The sequence below is a fragment of the Heterodontus francisci genome, chromosome 8 (assembly GCF_036365525.1).
Source record: "Heterodontus francisci isolate sHetFra1 chromosome 8, sHetFra1.hap1, whole genome shotgun sequence".
NCBI classification, from domain to species: Eukaryota; Metazoa; Chordata; class Chondrichthyes; order Heterodontiformes; family Heterodontidae; genus Heterodontus; species Heterodontus francisci.
Genome location: NC_090378.1, coordinates 22780729 through 22797098, shown reverse-complemented (window position 1 = coordinate 22797098; position 16370 = coordinate 22780729). Strand labels below are relative to the sequence as shown.

Below are 16370 nucleotides of genomic sequence, written 5' to 3'. Positions count from 1 at the left end.
TTACAGCAGTTCCAATACTTTACCACTATATAAGGACTTTTAAAGTGCTTTGAGGCATCCTGACATCATGAAAGGTACTATATAAATCTTAAGTTCTTTCTTTTAATAACAGAGTCAATTTTATTTTTAGATGAAACAAATTAAAAGCTTTTTAATATTAAACAAGTTACCAATAAAACTAGTCCTACTTATAACCAGAGAGTGTTGAATACAACTGTCTTGAATAGAAACATAGAAAATAGGAGCAGGACTGGACCATTTGGCCCTTCGAGCCTGCTCCGCCATTCATTATGATCATGGCTGATCATCCAACTCAGTAACCTGCTCCCGCTTTCCCCCATATCCTTTGATTCCTTTCGCCCCAAGAGCTATATGTAACTCCTTCTTGAAAACATTCAATGTTTTGGCCTCAACGGCTCTCTGTGGTAGCGAATTCCACAGGCTCACCACTCTCTGGGTGAAGTAATTTCTCCTCATCTCAGTCCTGAAAGGTTTACCCCATATCCTTAGACTATGACCCCTGGTTCTGGACTCCCCACCATCAGGAACACCCTTCCTGCATCTACCCTGTCAAGTCCTGTTAGAATTGTATAGGTTTCTATGAGACCCCCCTTCACTCTTCTGAACTCCAGCGAATATTAGCCTAACCAACTCAATCTCTCCTCATACATCAGTCCCGCCATCTCAGGAATCAGTCTGGCAAACCTTCGCTGCACCCATTCTGTAGCAAGAGCATCCTTCCTCAGATAAGGAGACCAAAACTGCACACAATATTCCAGGTGTGGTCTCACCAAGGCCCTGTATAATTGCAGCAAGACATCCCTGCTCCTGTACTCTAATCCTCTCGCTGTGAAGGCCAACATACCATTTGCCTTTTTTACCGCCTGTTGCACCTGCATGCTTACCTTCAGTGACTGATGTACGGGAATATCCAGGTCTCGTTGCATATTCCCCTCTCTCAGTTTATAGCCATTCAGGTAATAATCTGCCTTCCTGTTTTTGCTACCAAAGTGGATAACCTCACATTTATCCACATTATACTGCATCTGCCATGCATTAGCCCACTCACTCAACTTGTCCAAATCACCCTGAAGCCTCTCTGCATCCTCCTCACAACTCACCCTCCCACCCAGTTTTATCTCATCTGCAAATTTGGAGATATTACATTTAGTTCCCTCATCTAAATCATTAATATATATTGTGAATATCTGGGGTCCTATCACCGATCCCTGCAGTACCCCACAAGTCACTGCCTGCCATTCAGAAAAAGACCAGTTTATTCCTATTCTGTTTCCTATCTGCCAACCAGTTTTCTATCCATCGCAATACACTACCCCCAATCCCATGCGCTTTAATTTTACACGCTAATTTCTTATGTGGGACTTTGTCGAAAGCCTTCTGAAAGTCCAAATAAACCACATCCACTGGCTCCCCCTCATCAACTCTACTAGTTACATCCTCGAAGAATTCTAGTCGATTTGTCAAGCATGATTTCCCTTTCGTAAATCCATGCGGACTCTGTCCAATTCTACCACTGTTCTCCAAGTGCTCAGCTATAAAATCTTTTTATAATGGACTCTAGAATTTTCCCCACTACAGAAGTCAGGCTGACTAGTCTATAATTCCCTGCTTTCTCTCTACCTCCCGCTTTAAATAGTGGGGTTACATTAGCTACCCTCCAATCTGTAGGACCTGTTCCAGAGTCTATAGGATCTTGGAAGATGACCACTAATGCATCCACTATTTCTAGGGCCACTTCCTTAAGTACTCTGGGATGTAGATTATCAGGCCCTGGGGATTTATCAGCCTTCAATCCCATCAATTTCCCCAACACCATTTCTCTAATCACACTGATTTCCTTCAGTTCCTCCCTCTCATTAAACCCCATGTGCCCCAACATTTCCGGTATGATATTTGTGTCCTCCTTTGTGAAGACGGAACCAAAGCATGCATTTAGTTGGACAGCCATTTCTTTGTTCCCCATAATAAATTCTCGTTTCTGACTGTAAGGGACCTGCATTTGTCTTCACCAATCTTTTTCTCTTCACTTGTTCATCTGTGCAGCTGCAGGCAACTTTCTTCCTCCAATTGCAAAATGGAAAAGTTTTACCTTTAGCTACATATACAGGCAAATGCGCCACCTCCTGGTCAATCATTTTAAGCAGCAGCTTCTTTAAAAACTTACATCTCCTTTGCTACCAAAAAATTTCATGAAATTACACTTTTTGTTTTATCTCTCGCTTTCACACACGTGGCATTAAGGCATCTCAGGAAATTAGATCCAAGTCCAAGTCTCCTAAACAAATGTCAGCACATTTAATTAGCAAACCAACTTTAAAAGATAAGACAACACCAAAACAAAAGGCAGGATTTTCTTTCCAGGGACAGAAAAAGGAGGTTGGGATAGTTCCAGGGTCCCAAAGTCCCAAACCTGCACCTGGGGTGGGGGGGGGGGGGGGGGGGTAGATGTGGAGAGAAGCAGTCATCAGCCCTGATTTTGATGCAGGGCCTCAGGAGTCACAGGAAAGGAGGCTCTACCGAGACCAGCAGATGTGCTCCCACATGTTAGAGTTCCTTAGGGCAGTGCATGGTCAGAGGATGAAACAGTCCATCCAGCTCATGTGCGCCACCACGGTTCAGGGTTTTTAGCATGAGCTCCTCCACTGAGAGATTGGCCAACCTCATGGGGAGCCAAATACAGCAGCATGAGCTGCATGCAGGAACCTCACACTGCGTTTTCAGGATGCACGCCACAGAGATGTCTGGATAGGATGCCAGTTATGCCCCAGCTGGTGGATGCTTCAGCTATCTGGGGTGCCAGCCAAGGGTTGAGGCTGCCACCTAGGAGGATGAGGGTGCCCCCCCTCCTGGGGCACCACCAACAGCCTCCTTAGCCCTTCTGACTGAGGAAGCATTTGTGCAGCAGGGCCCATGGAGGCTGCCCCTGCAGTGACGCTGGTGTAGCAGCCTCTGGTGGTGCCCCCAATGGCACCTCCACAAGAACAACCACCATGTAAGTCTCGGCTACAAGCCGAGACAAGTGAGCAGGTTGCCTCCGCCTCCTCCAAGGGCACAACTGAAGCACCGAGTGGCTGAGAGCAGAGGCCACTGCACTGGGCAGAGCACTGAGTGGATCACTGGGATCTCTTTCACTTGTAAATGTACATTTAAGCAATTTTTGGAACACACTAAATATTGACACATGAGCCCCAGTTATTAATGGTGGTACATAAGAGGGTTGAGGTGGTGAAAGGGGCCTCTGGGCAGATATGCATCCTTCACTGACAGCAAGAGTTGACCTGCTCCATGCTGCGTCTACAATGGAAGTGTTCTCACAGGCAGCTCAAAGTGAGTTGCATTCTATGTTGTTTCTCTGGGTCAGAGGGGATCAGCTGATCCCTGACGTTGATGGCATCCTGAGAAGATACTTGAGCAGCCCCGATACCTTCCCTGTACAGCTAGGGCACCTCTGTGCGCTGCATCTTCTCCCTGCTCCTCTTCCTCCAACAAGCTGTGGACTTCCAACACTTCGTGGTCTTCAAAGTCCACACCTCTCTGGAGGGCCATGTTTTGTTGAGCGCAGACCACCACAATGAGCGAGACCCATGCTGGAGTGTACTGCTGGGCGCCATCGAACCGGTCCAGGCTCTGGAACCGCATATTCAGATAACCAATGGCCTGCTCAATGGTTGCCCTAGTGAGCAGATGGCTTTAGTTGCAGCACCTCTGTCTCAGCTACTCACCCCTGAGAACCTCTCTCTTCAAGGGATCTCCCTTATCCCTAGAATCCATCCATGGAGTTTGGGGGTGGAATGAAGAGCTGCGGCAGCCTGAACTGGCAGAGGAAGGAGTCATGGCAACTGCCAGGAAAGCAAGCGCACACATGCAGGAAGCTCTTGTTGTGGTCAAAGACCAGTTGAACGTTGAGCGAGTGGAAGCCCTACCTGTTGATGAATCTCACTAGGCAGTCACTGAGGGCCTTGATGGTCACTACGGTGCAATCGATGATGCTCTGCACCTGGTGGAATCCAGCAATGGAGGTGAAACCCACTGCCTCTGTGCTGCGTCTGTCTGGAATTGAATGTACTGTTCTGCTCTTGCAAATAGAGCAGTGAGCTACTAGATGCAGTGGTGTACAGCTGTTTGCAAGATACCACCAAGGTCTGCAGCTGATCCTTGGAAGGAGCCAGAAGTGAAGACGTTCAAGGTCACAGTGACTTTGATGGCTACTGGCAGGACATGGCAAGCAGTACTGAGGGGTTTTTGGTGACGAGGGCACAGATGTCTGTGACCATCTGCCTGGAGAGTCACAGTCTCCTGCGGCACTGGTTCTTTGTTATCTCAAGGTAGCACCATCTTCGGTGATAGATCTTATGCTGAGGGTATGGCCTCCGTTTCCTTCCTGCCCCTCATCCCTCTCCTCTGCGTTCCTGATGCCTGTGGCTCTGGCCTTCCTGAGGAGGATGTTGCTCCTCATTGGCACTGGTCCCAAATCTGAGAGTCGTGCCCCCATTGCCAGCTGCTGCCTTCCTTGTGCTGAGGTGACCCACCCCAATGAGTTTAGCAGCCCCATCCCCACTACCACACCTTTATAGTCCCATCAATGCCAGCAGGGCAACAATGCCCTGCACTGCCCAGGCGCTTACTGACCACTCTCCCTGCAATCCGCGAGGGCCTGATGGCACCTGTGTGCCAATGGCTAAGACCCCACTGCACCATTCATCCTTACGTGGGGCCCATCTAAGTCCCTGGGCCAGTCATGACTGGCTCCCCGTTGTGTGTCTGCATCCATGCACCTGGTCTATCCCAGACAGAGCGTGCACCCGTCAAACTCTGAACATGCCCCTCAATGAACTCTTTGACCATCTTAATTTCCGTGGTTAATGGATTGGGCAGGATCTTGGGGCCGCCTTCCCCCCGCCCTGGTGAAACTCGCTGGTGCCGGGAAGGGCAGTGGGAAAGCAAGATGCCAGCCAATATTTTCGTCCCCTGCCTACCTCAGTTCTTGCCCTGGCAGGACCTGAAAATTCAACCTAAATGAAAACATCACAGTGAACATTAGAGGATAAACAAATTGCATCACCTGTGCTATTACCATGTGTTTTCATCACTGCTCAATGACTGATTAAATGACAAGTTATCGGTTGATAAATTCTCTAGTCCAACCGTTTTTGAGTGCATTGTGTAATATGCAGGTGGTCACAAACAAAAGTTTTCCTGAAACTACTCATTCTTGGTATGAAGTTGTTCTTGTAAACTCTAAACAAACAAAAAAAGTTCCATTGTACTTTACAAAACGTTAATTAAAACATTGGATACCTTTGTTCCTTTAGTAACCGGCATGCTGGAGATCTACAATACAAAAGACAATCGTTTCTAGTAAAATAAAAATATTCACTGTACAGGTTTTTCCATTTTCTTACACCAGCCACACTTGAGCCTCTCCAGTAACAGTAGAGACTGCCCAAACTCACTACACAGGAGATCATCATTCCCTTCATTAAGGCTGGATTTTAAACAGTATTATAGAGACAGATACAGCACTGAAACAGGCCCTTCGGCCCACCGAGTTGTGCCGACCGTCAACCACCCATTTATACTAATCCTACATTAATCCCATATTCCCGACCACATCCCCACCTTCCCTCAATTCTCCTAACACCTACCTATACTAGGGGCAATTTACAATGGCCAATTTACCCATCAACCTGCAAGTTTTTGGCTGTGGGAGGAAACCAGAGCACCCGGCGGAAACCCATGCAGTCACAGGGAGAACTTGCAAACTCCACACAGTATTCCAAGGGGAAAGAGCAGAAACAACTCACAGCATCACCCAGTCACCCATGTTTTCCCTTTTTATTGACTAGACACAAAATGTTAGATTCACAATTGCTTTTTATTTAAAAAAATTAAACTTAAAATGCAGATTAACTATATTTCCATTGTTACATTTCCTTATAAATAGTACTAAAAGTTTAAATAATTTTTTTAAATAATAATTTTAACAGCAAGACTGGTGGCAGAGATAAAAGAGCAGCCGCAGAGAGCGAGCGCACAGTGATACCGGCGGCAGAGATGAGCGCGCTCTGGAGGGTTCAGAGTAAACCGATGGGGTTCGGAACAAAAAAGTGTGACGTCACAGAAGAGCAGGTGAGTGATTGGTTGGTGAGTATTACTCTTTCTTTTAAAACTAGTGCATTCATACAAATTTCGAGCTGGGAAATTAAAAATTTCAATCAGGGCAAGTACATCAGTAAGTAAACTAAGAAGATTAGCATAAAGCAGGTCGAGACGCAATAATTAAAATTAATAGTTTAAACAAGGTACTAACTGAATTGCAAAATAGGGAACAGGGTTTCTTTTTCTCATCATGGATAGGCAACTGCGACCAGTTGCTTGCAATTCCGGTGCCATGTGGGAACTCCAAGACATTTCCACATATATTGGATGACCATGTGTGTAGGAAGTGTCTCCAGCTACTTCAGCCCGAGCTAGAATTTCTGAGCTCAAGGGACAGCTGAAGTCACTATGGAGCATCAGGGAGCAGCAGAATTTCCTGGATTGTACTTTCTAGAAGGTGGTCACCCCACAGGCAGTAAGAGTTCACGATAATAGGTGGGTGGCCATCTGAAAGACTAGGAAAAGGCAGGGGGTGCAGGAGTTTTCAGTGTTTGTGCCACTCTGAAACAGATACTCAACAATGGAGTCTGCTGGGAGTGACGATATTCTGGAGGAGTACAATCCAGATCATGGCACCAACAGGCAAGGGACTATACAGAAAGGAACATCAAAGTGTAGAAATGCATTTGTTATAGGAGATTCCATAGTCAAGGGGATAAACAGGCATTTCTGTAACCATATCGGATGTGTTGCCTTCCTGGTGCCAGGGTAAAGGACATCATGGAGAGGGTGCAGGATATTCTGCAGGTGGAAGGGAGTGAGCCAGAAGTTGAGGTACACATTGGTACCAACGATACAGCAAGGGCAGGTGTTGAGGTCCTATGGTCAGGTTTTCAGGAGCTAGGGAGGAAGTTAAAGAGTAGGACATTGAAGGTAGTAATTACTGGATTACTCCCAGTACCACGCGCTAGAGTGTGTAGAAATAGGAAGATTGGGAGGATCAATGCGTGGCTTGAAGCAAGGTGTAAGAAGGAGGGCATCAGGTTCTTGGGACATTAGGAACATTTTTGGGCAGAAGGCACCTATTCAAAAGGGAAGGGTTGCACGTCAACAGGACTGGGACAAATGTCCTCACGGGGAGGTTCGCTAGTATGTTTGGGGAAGGTTTAAACTAAATTGGCTGGGGAAATCGGCATAGCATGTACAAGTAGAAAAGAGGAATAAGGTGCATAATATGAGTGTTGGACAGTACTAGAGAAGGGAGTAGTTCCATTTTAGATAGCAGCAGAGTGAGAAGGGCTATGAGGAATGCAGAGATACAATAACACAAGAAATGGGAGGAGTAGACCATATGGACCATCGAGCCTGCTCCGCCATTCAATATAATTGTGGCTGATCTTAGACTTCAACTCCACTTTCCCGCGCTTTCACCATGTCCCTTGATTCCTTTAGACACCAAAAAATGTCTATCCCAGCCTTAAATGTATTTAACGGTGGAGCATCCACAAACCTCTGGGGTAGAGAATTCTAAAGATTCACAACCCTTTGAGTGAAGTACTTTCTCCTCATCTCAGTCCTAAATGATCGGCCCCTTATCCTGACACTGTGCCCCCGTGTTTTAGATGCCCCGACTAGCAAAAACAATCTCTCAGCGTTTACCCTACCCAGCACCTTCTGAATCTTGTATGTTTCAAATGAAATCGTCTCTCATTCTTCTAAACTCCAGAGAATATTAGCCCAATTTACTCAGCTTCTCATCAGAGGACAACCCCCTCATCCCAGAGGCCAATTTAATGAACCTTCGCTGTACCGCCTCCAATGCAAGTATATCCTTTCTCAAATGTGGAGACCAAAACTGCGCACAGTACTCCAGATGTGGCCTCACAAAAACCCTGTACAATTATAGCAAGACTTCTTTATTCCTGTGCTCCACTCCCCTTGCAATAAAGGCCAACATGCCATTTGCCTTCCTAATTGCTAGCTGTACCCGCACGCTAACCTTTTTGTGTTCCTTGTACGAACACACCCAAGTCCCCTTGAACAGCAACACTTACAAGACAGGATTACAATGAATGTATGTAATCGCAGAAAGTGTGGTGAATAAGGTTGGTGAGCTACAAGCACAAATAGCTGTATGGGAATATGATGTATTGGCAATAATGGAGACTTGGCTTAAAAATGGTGAGGACTGTGCACTTAGTATACAAGGATATAAAATGTTCCGAAAAGATAGAGACGGAAAAAGAGGAGGTGGGGTCCGACTACTGATTCATTGCAGTGTTGGAAAGACAGGATATCCTTGAGGGGCAAGGACAGAATCCATTTGGTTAGAGTTAAGAAGCAAACAAGGCATGGTCACGCCACTGGGGTATTCTATAGGCCTCCAAATAGAGAGGGAGAGATAGAAGAGCAAATCTGCAAGGAAATCACAAATGTGCAAGAACTATAGAACTATATATTGGGCGACTTTAATTATCCAAATATCAATTGGGATAATGTTAGAGTAAAGGAAAAGGAGGAGGAAGAATTTCTGAATTATGTTCAGAGGAATTTTCTTGGTCAGTATGTTCTCACCCCAACTAGGAAGGAGACATTGCTGGATCCAGCACTGGGAAACAAGGTGGGCCAAGTGGGCGAGCACTTAGGTAAGAGTGATCATCGTATCGTAAGGTTTAGACTCGTAATGCAGAAAAGCAGGAATGATATAAGCAAGAACTGTTAGTTTCAAAAAGGGCTAATTTCAATGCCATCAGAAGGGATCTAGCCAGGATAAAATGGAACCAAAGACTGACAAGAAAAACTGTAATGGAACAATGGGTGATCTTTAAGGAAGAGATGTTCAGGTATAGGCTAACTACATCCCAACAGGGATGAAAAATAGGAAAACCAAAAATAGGGCGCATTGGATGATGAGGGGGATAGAGATAATGATGAAACAAAAAAAGAGGGTGTATGATGCATGTCAGGTGAATTCTTCAAGTTAGAACCAGGCTAAATATAATAACTAGAGGGGAAGTAAAGAGGAAAATAAGACTGGCAAAGAGAGAATGAGAATAGAATGGCAGTCAACGTAAAAGGGATCCAAAAATCTTCTACCGGCATGTAAATAGTAAGCAGGTAAGAAGAGGTGGAGTAGGGCCCTATTAGGGACAAAGAGGGTAATTATGCTTAGAAGCACAGGGCAAAGCTAGAATACTTAATGAGTACTTTGTATTGGTGTTTACTAAGGAAGAGGAATCTGACAAAATATCAGTAGAAGCCAAAGAGAGTAGAGGCAATGGATAGGGTAAAAATTGAGAGGGAGGAGGTAGAAAAGCTGGCTATGCTTAGGGTAGATAGGTCATCTGATCCAGATAGCTTTCTAAAGGAAGTGGGGATGGAGATCGCGGAAGGGTTTCCCATAATCTTTCAATCTTCCCTAGATATGGGGAGGTGCCAGAGGATTGAAGAGTGGCAAATGTGATACCCTTATTCAAGAAAGGGTGTAAGGACAGTCTTAGCAACACACATGCCAGGTAGTTTAACATCAGTGGTGGGGAAGGTTTTAGAAACAACACTGAGGGGAAAAAAAATCAACAGGCACTTGGAGAGGTTTGAGTTAATTAAGGTAAAGTAAGTTTCTTTCAGCCTTAGGCAGTGATGCTCTATTAAGATGGGAAACTGAAAGGGTGCTCAGATTGGAGGGAAGCAAAACTGGTAACAGGAGGTTGAACAGCAGTAAGTGAAATTAGAAGAGAGACTAAGCAAAGGCACGTATCAAATCGGATCAGAATGCAAAATGTTAAAAAGACAGACTCAAACGCACTCAATCTGAATGCACGCAACATTCGCAACAAGGTTGATGATTTGAAGGCACAAATTGAGGTAACTGGGTATGATTTAATTGCCATTACAGAGAACTGGCTACAGGGTGACTAAGATTGGGAACTGAATATGCAAGGATATTCATCATTTTGGAAGGATAGGCAAAAAGGAAAAGGAGGTGGGCTAGTTTTCTTAATAAGGGATGAGATTAGTACATGAGTGAGAGGATCTTCGGTCGAAGGATGAAGATGTGGAAGCAGTTTGGGTGGAGTTAAGAAACAGCAAGTATCAGCAAACATCAGTGGGAGTTGTTTACCGACCAAACAGTAGTGGCAATGTGGGAAGTCGTGGAAGTGCCATGGGACCTTGGTGAACATGGCTGCAGAAAGTGTCTCCGGTTGCAAAAGCTTGAGCTTCGGGTTTCGGAGCTCAAGTGGCGGCTGGAGTCACTGTGGTGCATCCGCAAGGTGGAGGACTACATGGATGGCACATTTCAGGAGGTAGTCAAGCCGGTGCCTAGGCGAGCACAGTCGGGGGGTGACCTGGTGGATGCTGGACAGACAAAGTAGTCAGGGCAGGTAGTGCAGGAGTCCCCAGAGGGACTTTCAGTTCTAAGTACCAATGGGGGAGAGGGTTCCTCTGGAGAATGCACCGAGAGTCATGACTGAAATGTCATGGCTGACTCAGCTGTGCTGGGAGGGAGAAAAAGGGACAAAAGAGCAATAGTGGTAGGGGATTCTATGGTTAGAGGAACAGATAGGCGTTTCTGTGGTCACAGACGTGATTCCAGGATGGTATGTTACCTCCTTGGTGCAAGGATCTTGGATATCACTGAGCGGCTCCAAAGTATTCTGGAGGGTGAGGGTGCACAGCCAGAGGCTGTGGTCCATGTTGGTCCAACGACATAGGTAGAAACAGGGATGAGGTCCTGCAAAAAGAACTTAGGGAGCTAGGCAGTAGATTAAAAAGTAGGACCTCAAAGGTTGCTATCTCAGTTACTTCCAGGGCTAGTGAGTATATGAATAGGAGGTTAGAGCAGATGAATGCATGGTTGGGGAGATGGTGCAGGAGGGAGGGCTTTAGATTCTTGGATCACTGGGCCTGCTTCTGGCAAAGGTGGGATCTGTATAAGATTGAGAGGTTGCACCTGAACCAGAAGGGGACCGGCATCCTTGCTGGGAGGTTTGCTAGTACTGTTGGGGGGGTTGGGTTTAAACTAATTTGGCAGGGGGATTGGATACAGAGGGGGTGATGTACAATCAAATATAAATGTGAAGCTAGGTCAGTCCGGAGGACAGAGTAAATGTGGATCTGTTAAGGCTCAGGCAAATAATGCAAGGCTGGATTGTATCTATTTTAATTCAAGGAGTCTTACTAGTAAGGCAGATGAATTGAGGGTGCTGATTAACACATGGGAATATGATACTGAGACTTGGTTGAGGGAAGGGCAGGACTGGCAGCTTAATACCCCAGGGTATAGAATCTTCAGACGTGATAGGGGAGGGGGTAAAAGAGGAGGTGGCATTGCACTGTTGATTAAAGAGACAATTACTGCAGTAAGGAGGAATGATATCCGAGAAGGTTCCTCTAATGAGGGCATATGGGTAGAACTTAAAAACAAAAAGGGGACTATTACTTGGCTGGGAGTGTACTACAGGCCTCCAAACAGTCAGGCAGTGGTAGAGGAGCAGATATGTAGGCAAATCTCAGAGGTGCAATAATAATAGGGAAATAATAGTCAGGGATTTCAACTTCCCCTCTATTAGAGGAGATAGTATTAGTGCAAAAAGGTTAAAAGGGGGCGGAATTCTTCAAGTGCATTCAGGAGAGCTTTTTGAGCCAGCACGTAGAGAGTCCTACAAGAGGAGGAGCGGTACTGGACTTCATCCTAGGGAATGAAGTCAGACAAGTGGTAGAACTGGTAGTGGGGGAGCATTTCGGGGATAGTGACCATAACTCTAAGATTTAAGGTTGTTATGGAAAAGGACATAGAGGGTCCGGAAATAAGAGTACTGAATTGGGGGAAGGCAGATTTCAATATGATAAAACAGGATCTGGCCAAAGTGAACTGGGAGCAGCTTCTTGTAGGAAAGTCTACATCAGACCAGTGGGAGTCATTTAGAAGGGAAATTGTGAGGGTTCAGGTGCAGCATGTTCCTGTAAAGGTGAAGAGTAGGACCAACAGGTCAAGGGAACCCTGGATGTCAAGGGATATAGAGGATTGGATAAGGGGAAAAAAAAGGAAGCACATGGCAGATTCAGAATGCTGAAAACAGCAGAGGCCCTAGAGGAGTATAGAAAGTGTAGGGGAGTACTTAAAAAAAAAAGTAATAAGGAGAGCAAAGAGGGGGCATGAAAAATCACTGGCAGACAAGATAAAGGAAAATTCCAAGGCGTTTTATAAGTATGTTAGGGGCAAGAGGATAACCAGGGAAAAAGTGGGGCCCATTAGGGATCAAAGAGGCAATCTGTGTGTGGAGCCGGAGGACAAAGGTGAGGTTTTGAATGATTATTTTTCATCTGTGCTCACTATGGAGAGGGACGATGTAGGTGTAGTGATCAGGTAAGGGGATTGTGATATACGTGATCAAAGTAGCACTGGAAAGGAGGAAGTACAAGCTGTATTAGCAGGCTTGAAGGTGGATAAATCCCCAGGCCCAGATGAGACGTATGCCAGGCTGCTATGTGAGACAAGGGAGGAGATAGCATGAGCTCTGACACAAATTTTCAGATCCTCTCTGGCCACAGGAGAGGTACCAGAGGATTGGAGGACAGCGAATGTGGTACCATTATTTAAGAAGGGTAGTAGGGATGAACCAGGTAATTACAAACCAGTGAGTCTAACATCAGTGGTAGGGAAATTATTGGAAAAAATTCTGAGACAGGATTAATCTCCATTTGGAGAGGCAGGGATTAATCAGGGATAGTAAGCATGGCTTTGTCAGGGGGAGATCGTGTCTAACAAATTCGATTGAATTTTTCGAGGAGGTGTCTAGAGGTGTAGATGAGGGTAAAGCAGTTGATGTAGTCTACGTGGACCTCAGTAAGGCTTTTGATAAGGTCCCACATGGGAGATTAGCTAAGAAAGTAAAGGCCCATGGGATCCAGGGTAATTAGGCAAATTGGATTCAAAATTGGCTTAGTGGCAGGAGGCAGAGGGCAATGGTAGGGGGTTGTTTCTGCGAGTGGAAGCCTGTGACCTGTGGTGTACCGCAGGGATCGGTGCTAGGACCCTTACTGTCTGTAGTGTACATTAATGATTTAGACAAGAATAAAGGAGGGATGATCAGTAAGTTCGCAGATGACACGAAAATTGGTGGTGTTGTAAATAGTGAGAAAAGCCTTAGACTACAGGACAATATAGAATGGGCTGGTAAAATGGGCAGAGCAGTGGTAAATGGAGTTTAATCCTGAGAAGTGTGAGGTGATGCACTTTAGGAGGTCTAACAAGGCAATGGAATATACAAGGGATGGCAGGTCCCTAGGGAGTACAGAGGGTCAGAGGGACCTTGGAGTGCTTGTCCATAGATCACTGAAGGCAGCAGCACAGGTAGATAAGGTGGTTAGGAAGGCATATGGGATACTTGCCTTTATTAGTCGAGGCATAGAATATAAGAGCAGGGAGGTTATGTTACAGCTGTATAAAACGCTGGTTAGGCCATAGCTGGAGTACTATGAACAGTTCTGGTTGCCACACTATAGGAAGGATTAGATTAGATTAGATTAGAGATACAGCACTGAAACAGGCCCTTCGGCCCACCGAGTCTGTGCCGACCACCAACCACCCACCTATACTAATCCTACACTAATCCCATATTCCTACCAAACATCCCCATCTGTCCCTATATTTCCCTACCACCTACCTATACTAGTGACAATTTATAATGGCCAATTTACCTACCAACCTGCAAGTCTTTTGGCTTGTGGGAGGAAACCGGAGCACCCGGAGAAAACCCACGCAGACACAGGGAGAACTTGCAAAACTCCACACAGGCAGTACCCGGAATCGAACCCGGGTCCCTGGAAATGTGAGGCTGCAGTGCTAACCACTGCGCCACTGTGCCGCCCGATGTGATTGCAATGGAGAGGGTGCAGAGGAGATTCACCAGGATGTTGCCTGGGCTGGAGCATTTCAGTTATGAAGACAGACTAGATAGGCTGGGGTTGTTTTCCTTGGAGCGGAGAAGGCTGAGGGGGGAACCTGATTGAGGTATACAAAATTATGAGGGGCATTGATAGGTTAGATAGGAAGAAACTTTTTCCCTTAGCAGAGGTGTCAATAACCAGGGGGCATAGATTTAAGGTAAGGGGCAGGAGGTTTAGAGGGGAGTTGAGGAGCAATTTTTTCACCCAGAGGGTGGTTGGAATCTGGAACACACTGCCTGAAGGAGTGGTAAAGGCAGGAACACTCACGACATTCAAGAAATATTTAGACGAGCACTTGAAATGCCATAACATACAAGGCTACGGGTCAAGTGCAGGGAAATGGGATTAGTTAGGACGGGTGCTTGATGGTCGGCGCAGGCGCATTGGGCCAAAGGGTCTGCTTCTGTGCTGTAAAACTCTGACTCTATAAAACTCTATTTAACATGAGTAATACAGTAATGATGGGCAACTTCAATTTACATATAGACTGGGTAAACCTAATCAGCACTAATGCTGTGGAGTATGAATTCCTGGAGTGTACATGAGATGGGTTTCTGGAGCAGTACGTTGAAGAACCAACTAGGGATCGGGCTATTTTAGATTATATAATGAGAAAGGGCTAATTAATAACCTTGCTGTAAAGGAGCCTTTGGGAAATTGTGACCATATGATAGAATTTCACATTAAATTAGAGTGTGATATAGTCTATTCTGAAACTAGGGTCTCAAATTTGAACAAGGGAAACTATGAAGCTATAAGGGGCAAGTTGGCTATGATGGATCAGGAAAATACACACAGATTTGACGGTAGACAGGCAATGGCTAGTATTTAAAGAAATACTACATGGTCTACAACAGATATATCTTCCTCTAAGGCACAAACACCCAATGGAAAAGGTGAATCAACCATGGCTAACAAAAGTTAAAGATTGCATTAGATCAAACAAGGATGCCAGAAAAACTGGTAAGCCTGAAGATTGGAACCAAATTAGAACTCCACAAAGGATGACCAAGAAACTGATAAAGAAAGGGAAAAGAGAATATGAATGTAAGCTAGTGAGAAACAAAGGCAGACTGTAAAAACTTCTTTAGGTATGTGAAAAGGAAAAGATTAGCTAGGACAAATGTGGGTCCATTACAGGTGGAGACCGGAGAATTTATAGTGGAGAACAGAGAAAAAGCAGAGAAACTAAACAATGACTTTGTGTCTGTCCTCATGAAAGATATAGAAAATCTCCCGGAAATTCTAGGCAACTTGTGAAACTGAGGAACTGAAAGAAATTAGTATTAGCAAAGAGGTAGTACTTGAAAAGTTAACTGTTAAAAGAATACTCATGGACAAAGACGAGAGTGGTCCCAAAGGAAGAGTGCTAAATTGGGGGAAGGCCAACTATACCAAAATTCGGCAGGAGCTGGGGACTGTAGATTGAGAGCAGCTGTTTGAAGGTAAATCCACATTTGATATGTGGGAGGCTTTTAAAGAGAGGTTGATTGGCGTGCAGGAGAGACATGTTCCTGTGAAAATGAGGGATAGAAATGGCAAGATTAGGGAACCATGGATGACAGGTGAAATTGTGAGACTAGCTAAGAGGAAAAAGGAAGCATACATAAGGTCTAGGAGGCTGAAGAAAGACGAAGCTTTGAAAGAATATCGGGAATGTAGGACCAATCTGAAACGAGGAATTAAGAGGGCTAAAAGGGGTCATGAAATATCTTTAGCAAACAGGGTTAAGGAAAATCCCAAAGCCTTTTATTCATATATAAGGAGCAAGAGGGTAACTAGAGAAAGGATTGGCCCACTCAAGGACAAAGGAGGAATGTTATGCGTGGAGTCAGAGAAAATGGGTGAGATTCTAAACGAGTACTTTGCATCGGTATTCACCGAGGAGAGGGACATGACGGATGTTGAGGTTAGGGACAGATGTTTGATTACTCTAGGTCAAGTCGGCATAAGGAGGGAGGAAGTGTTGGGTATTCTAAAAGGCATTAAGGTGGACAAGTCCCCAGGTCCGGATGGGATCTATCCCAGGTTACTGAGGGAAGCGAGAGAGGAAATAGCTGGGGCCTTAACAGATATCTTTGCAGCATCCTTAAACACGGGTGAGGTCCCGGAGGACTGGAGAATTGCTAATGTTGTCCCCTTGTTTAAGAAGGGTAGCAGGGAAAATCCAGGTAATTATAGACCGGTGAGCCTGACGTCAGTGGTAGGGAAGCTGCTGGAGAAGATACTGAGGGATAGGATCTATTCCCATTTGGAGGAAAATGGGCTTATCAGTGATAGGCAACATGGTTTTGTGCAGG

The 16370-nt window shown here is 45.4% G+C and overlaps 1 protein-coding gene across 6 annotated transcripts in view; it reads right to left on the bottom strand.

Moving 5' to 3' along the window:
- Positions 1–16370, bottom strand: part of rpap2 (RNA polymerase II associated protein 2) — a 158117-nt gene that overhangs the window by 104917 nt on the left and 36830 nt on the right. For all 6 annotated transcript variants that reach the window (XM_068036774.1, XM_068036775.1, XM_068036777.1 and 3 more), the window contains exon 6: positions 5320–5352. In XM_068036774.1, coding sequence (XP_067892875.1) covers positions 5320–5352 — 33 coding nt within the window. The remainder of the gene's footprint in view (positions 1–5319; positions 5353–16370) is intronic.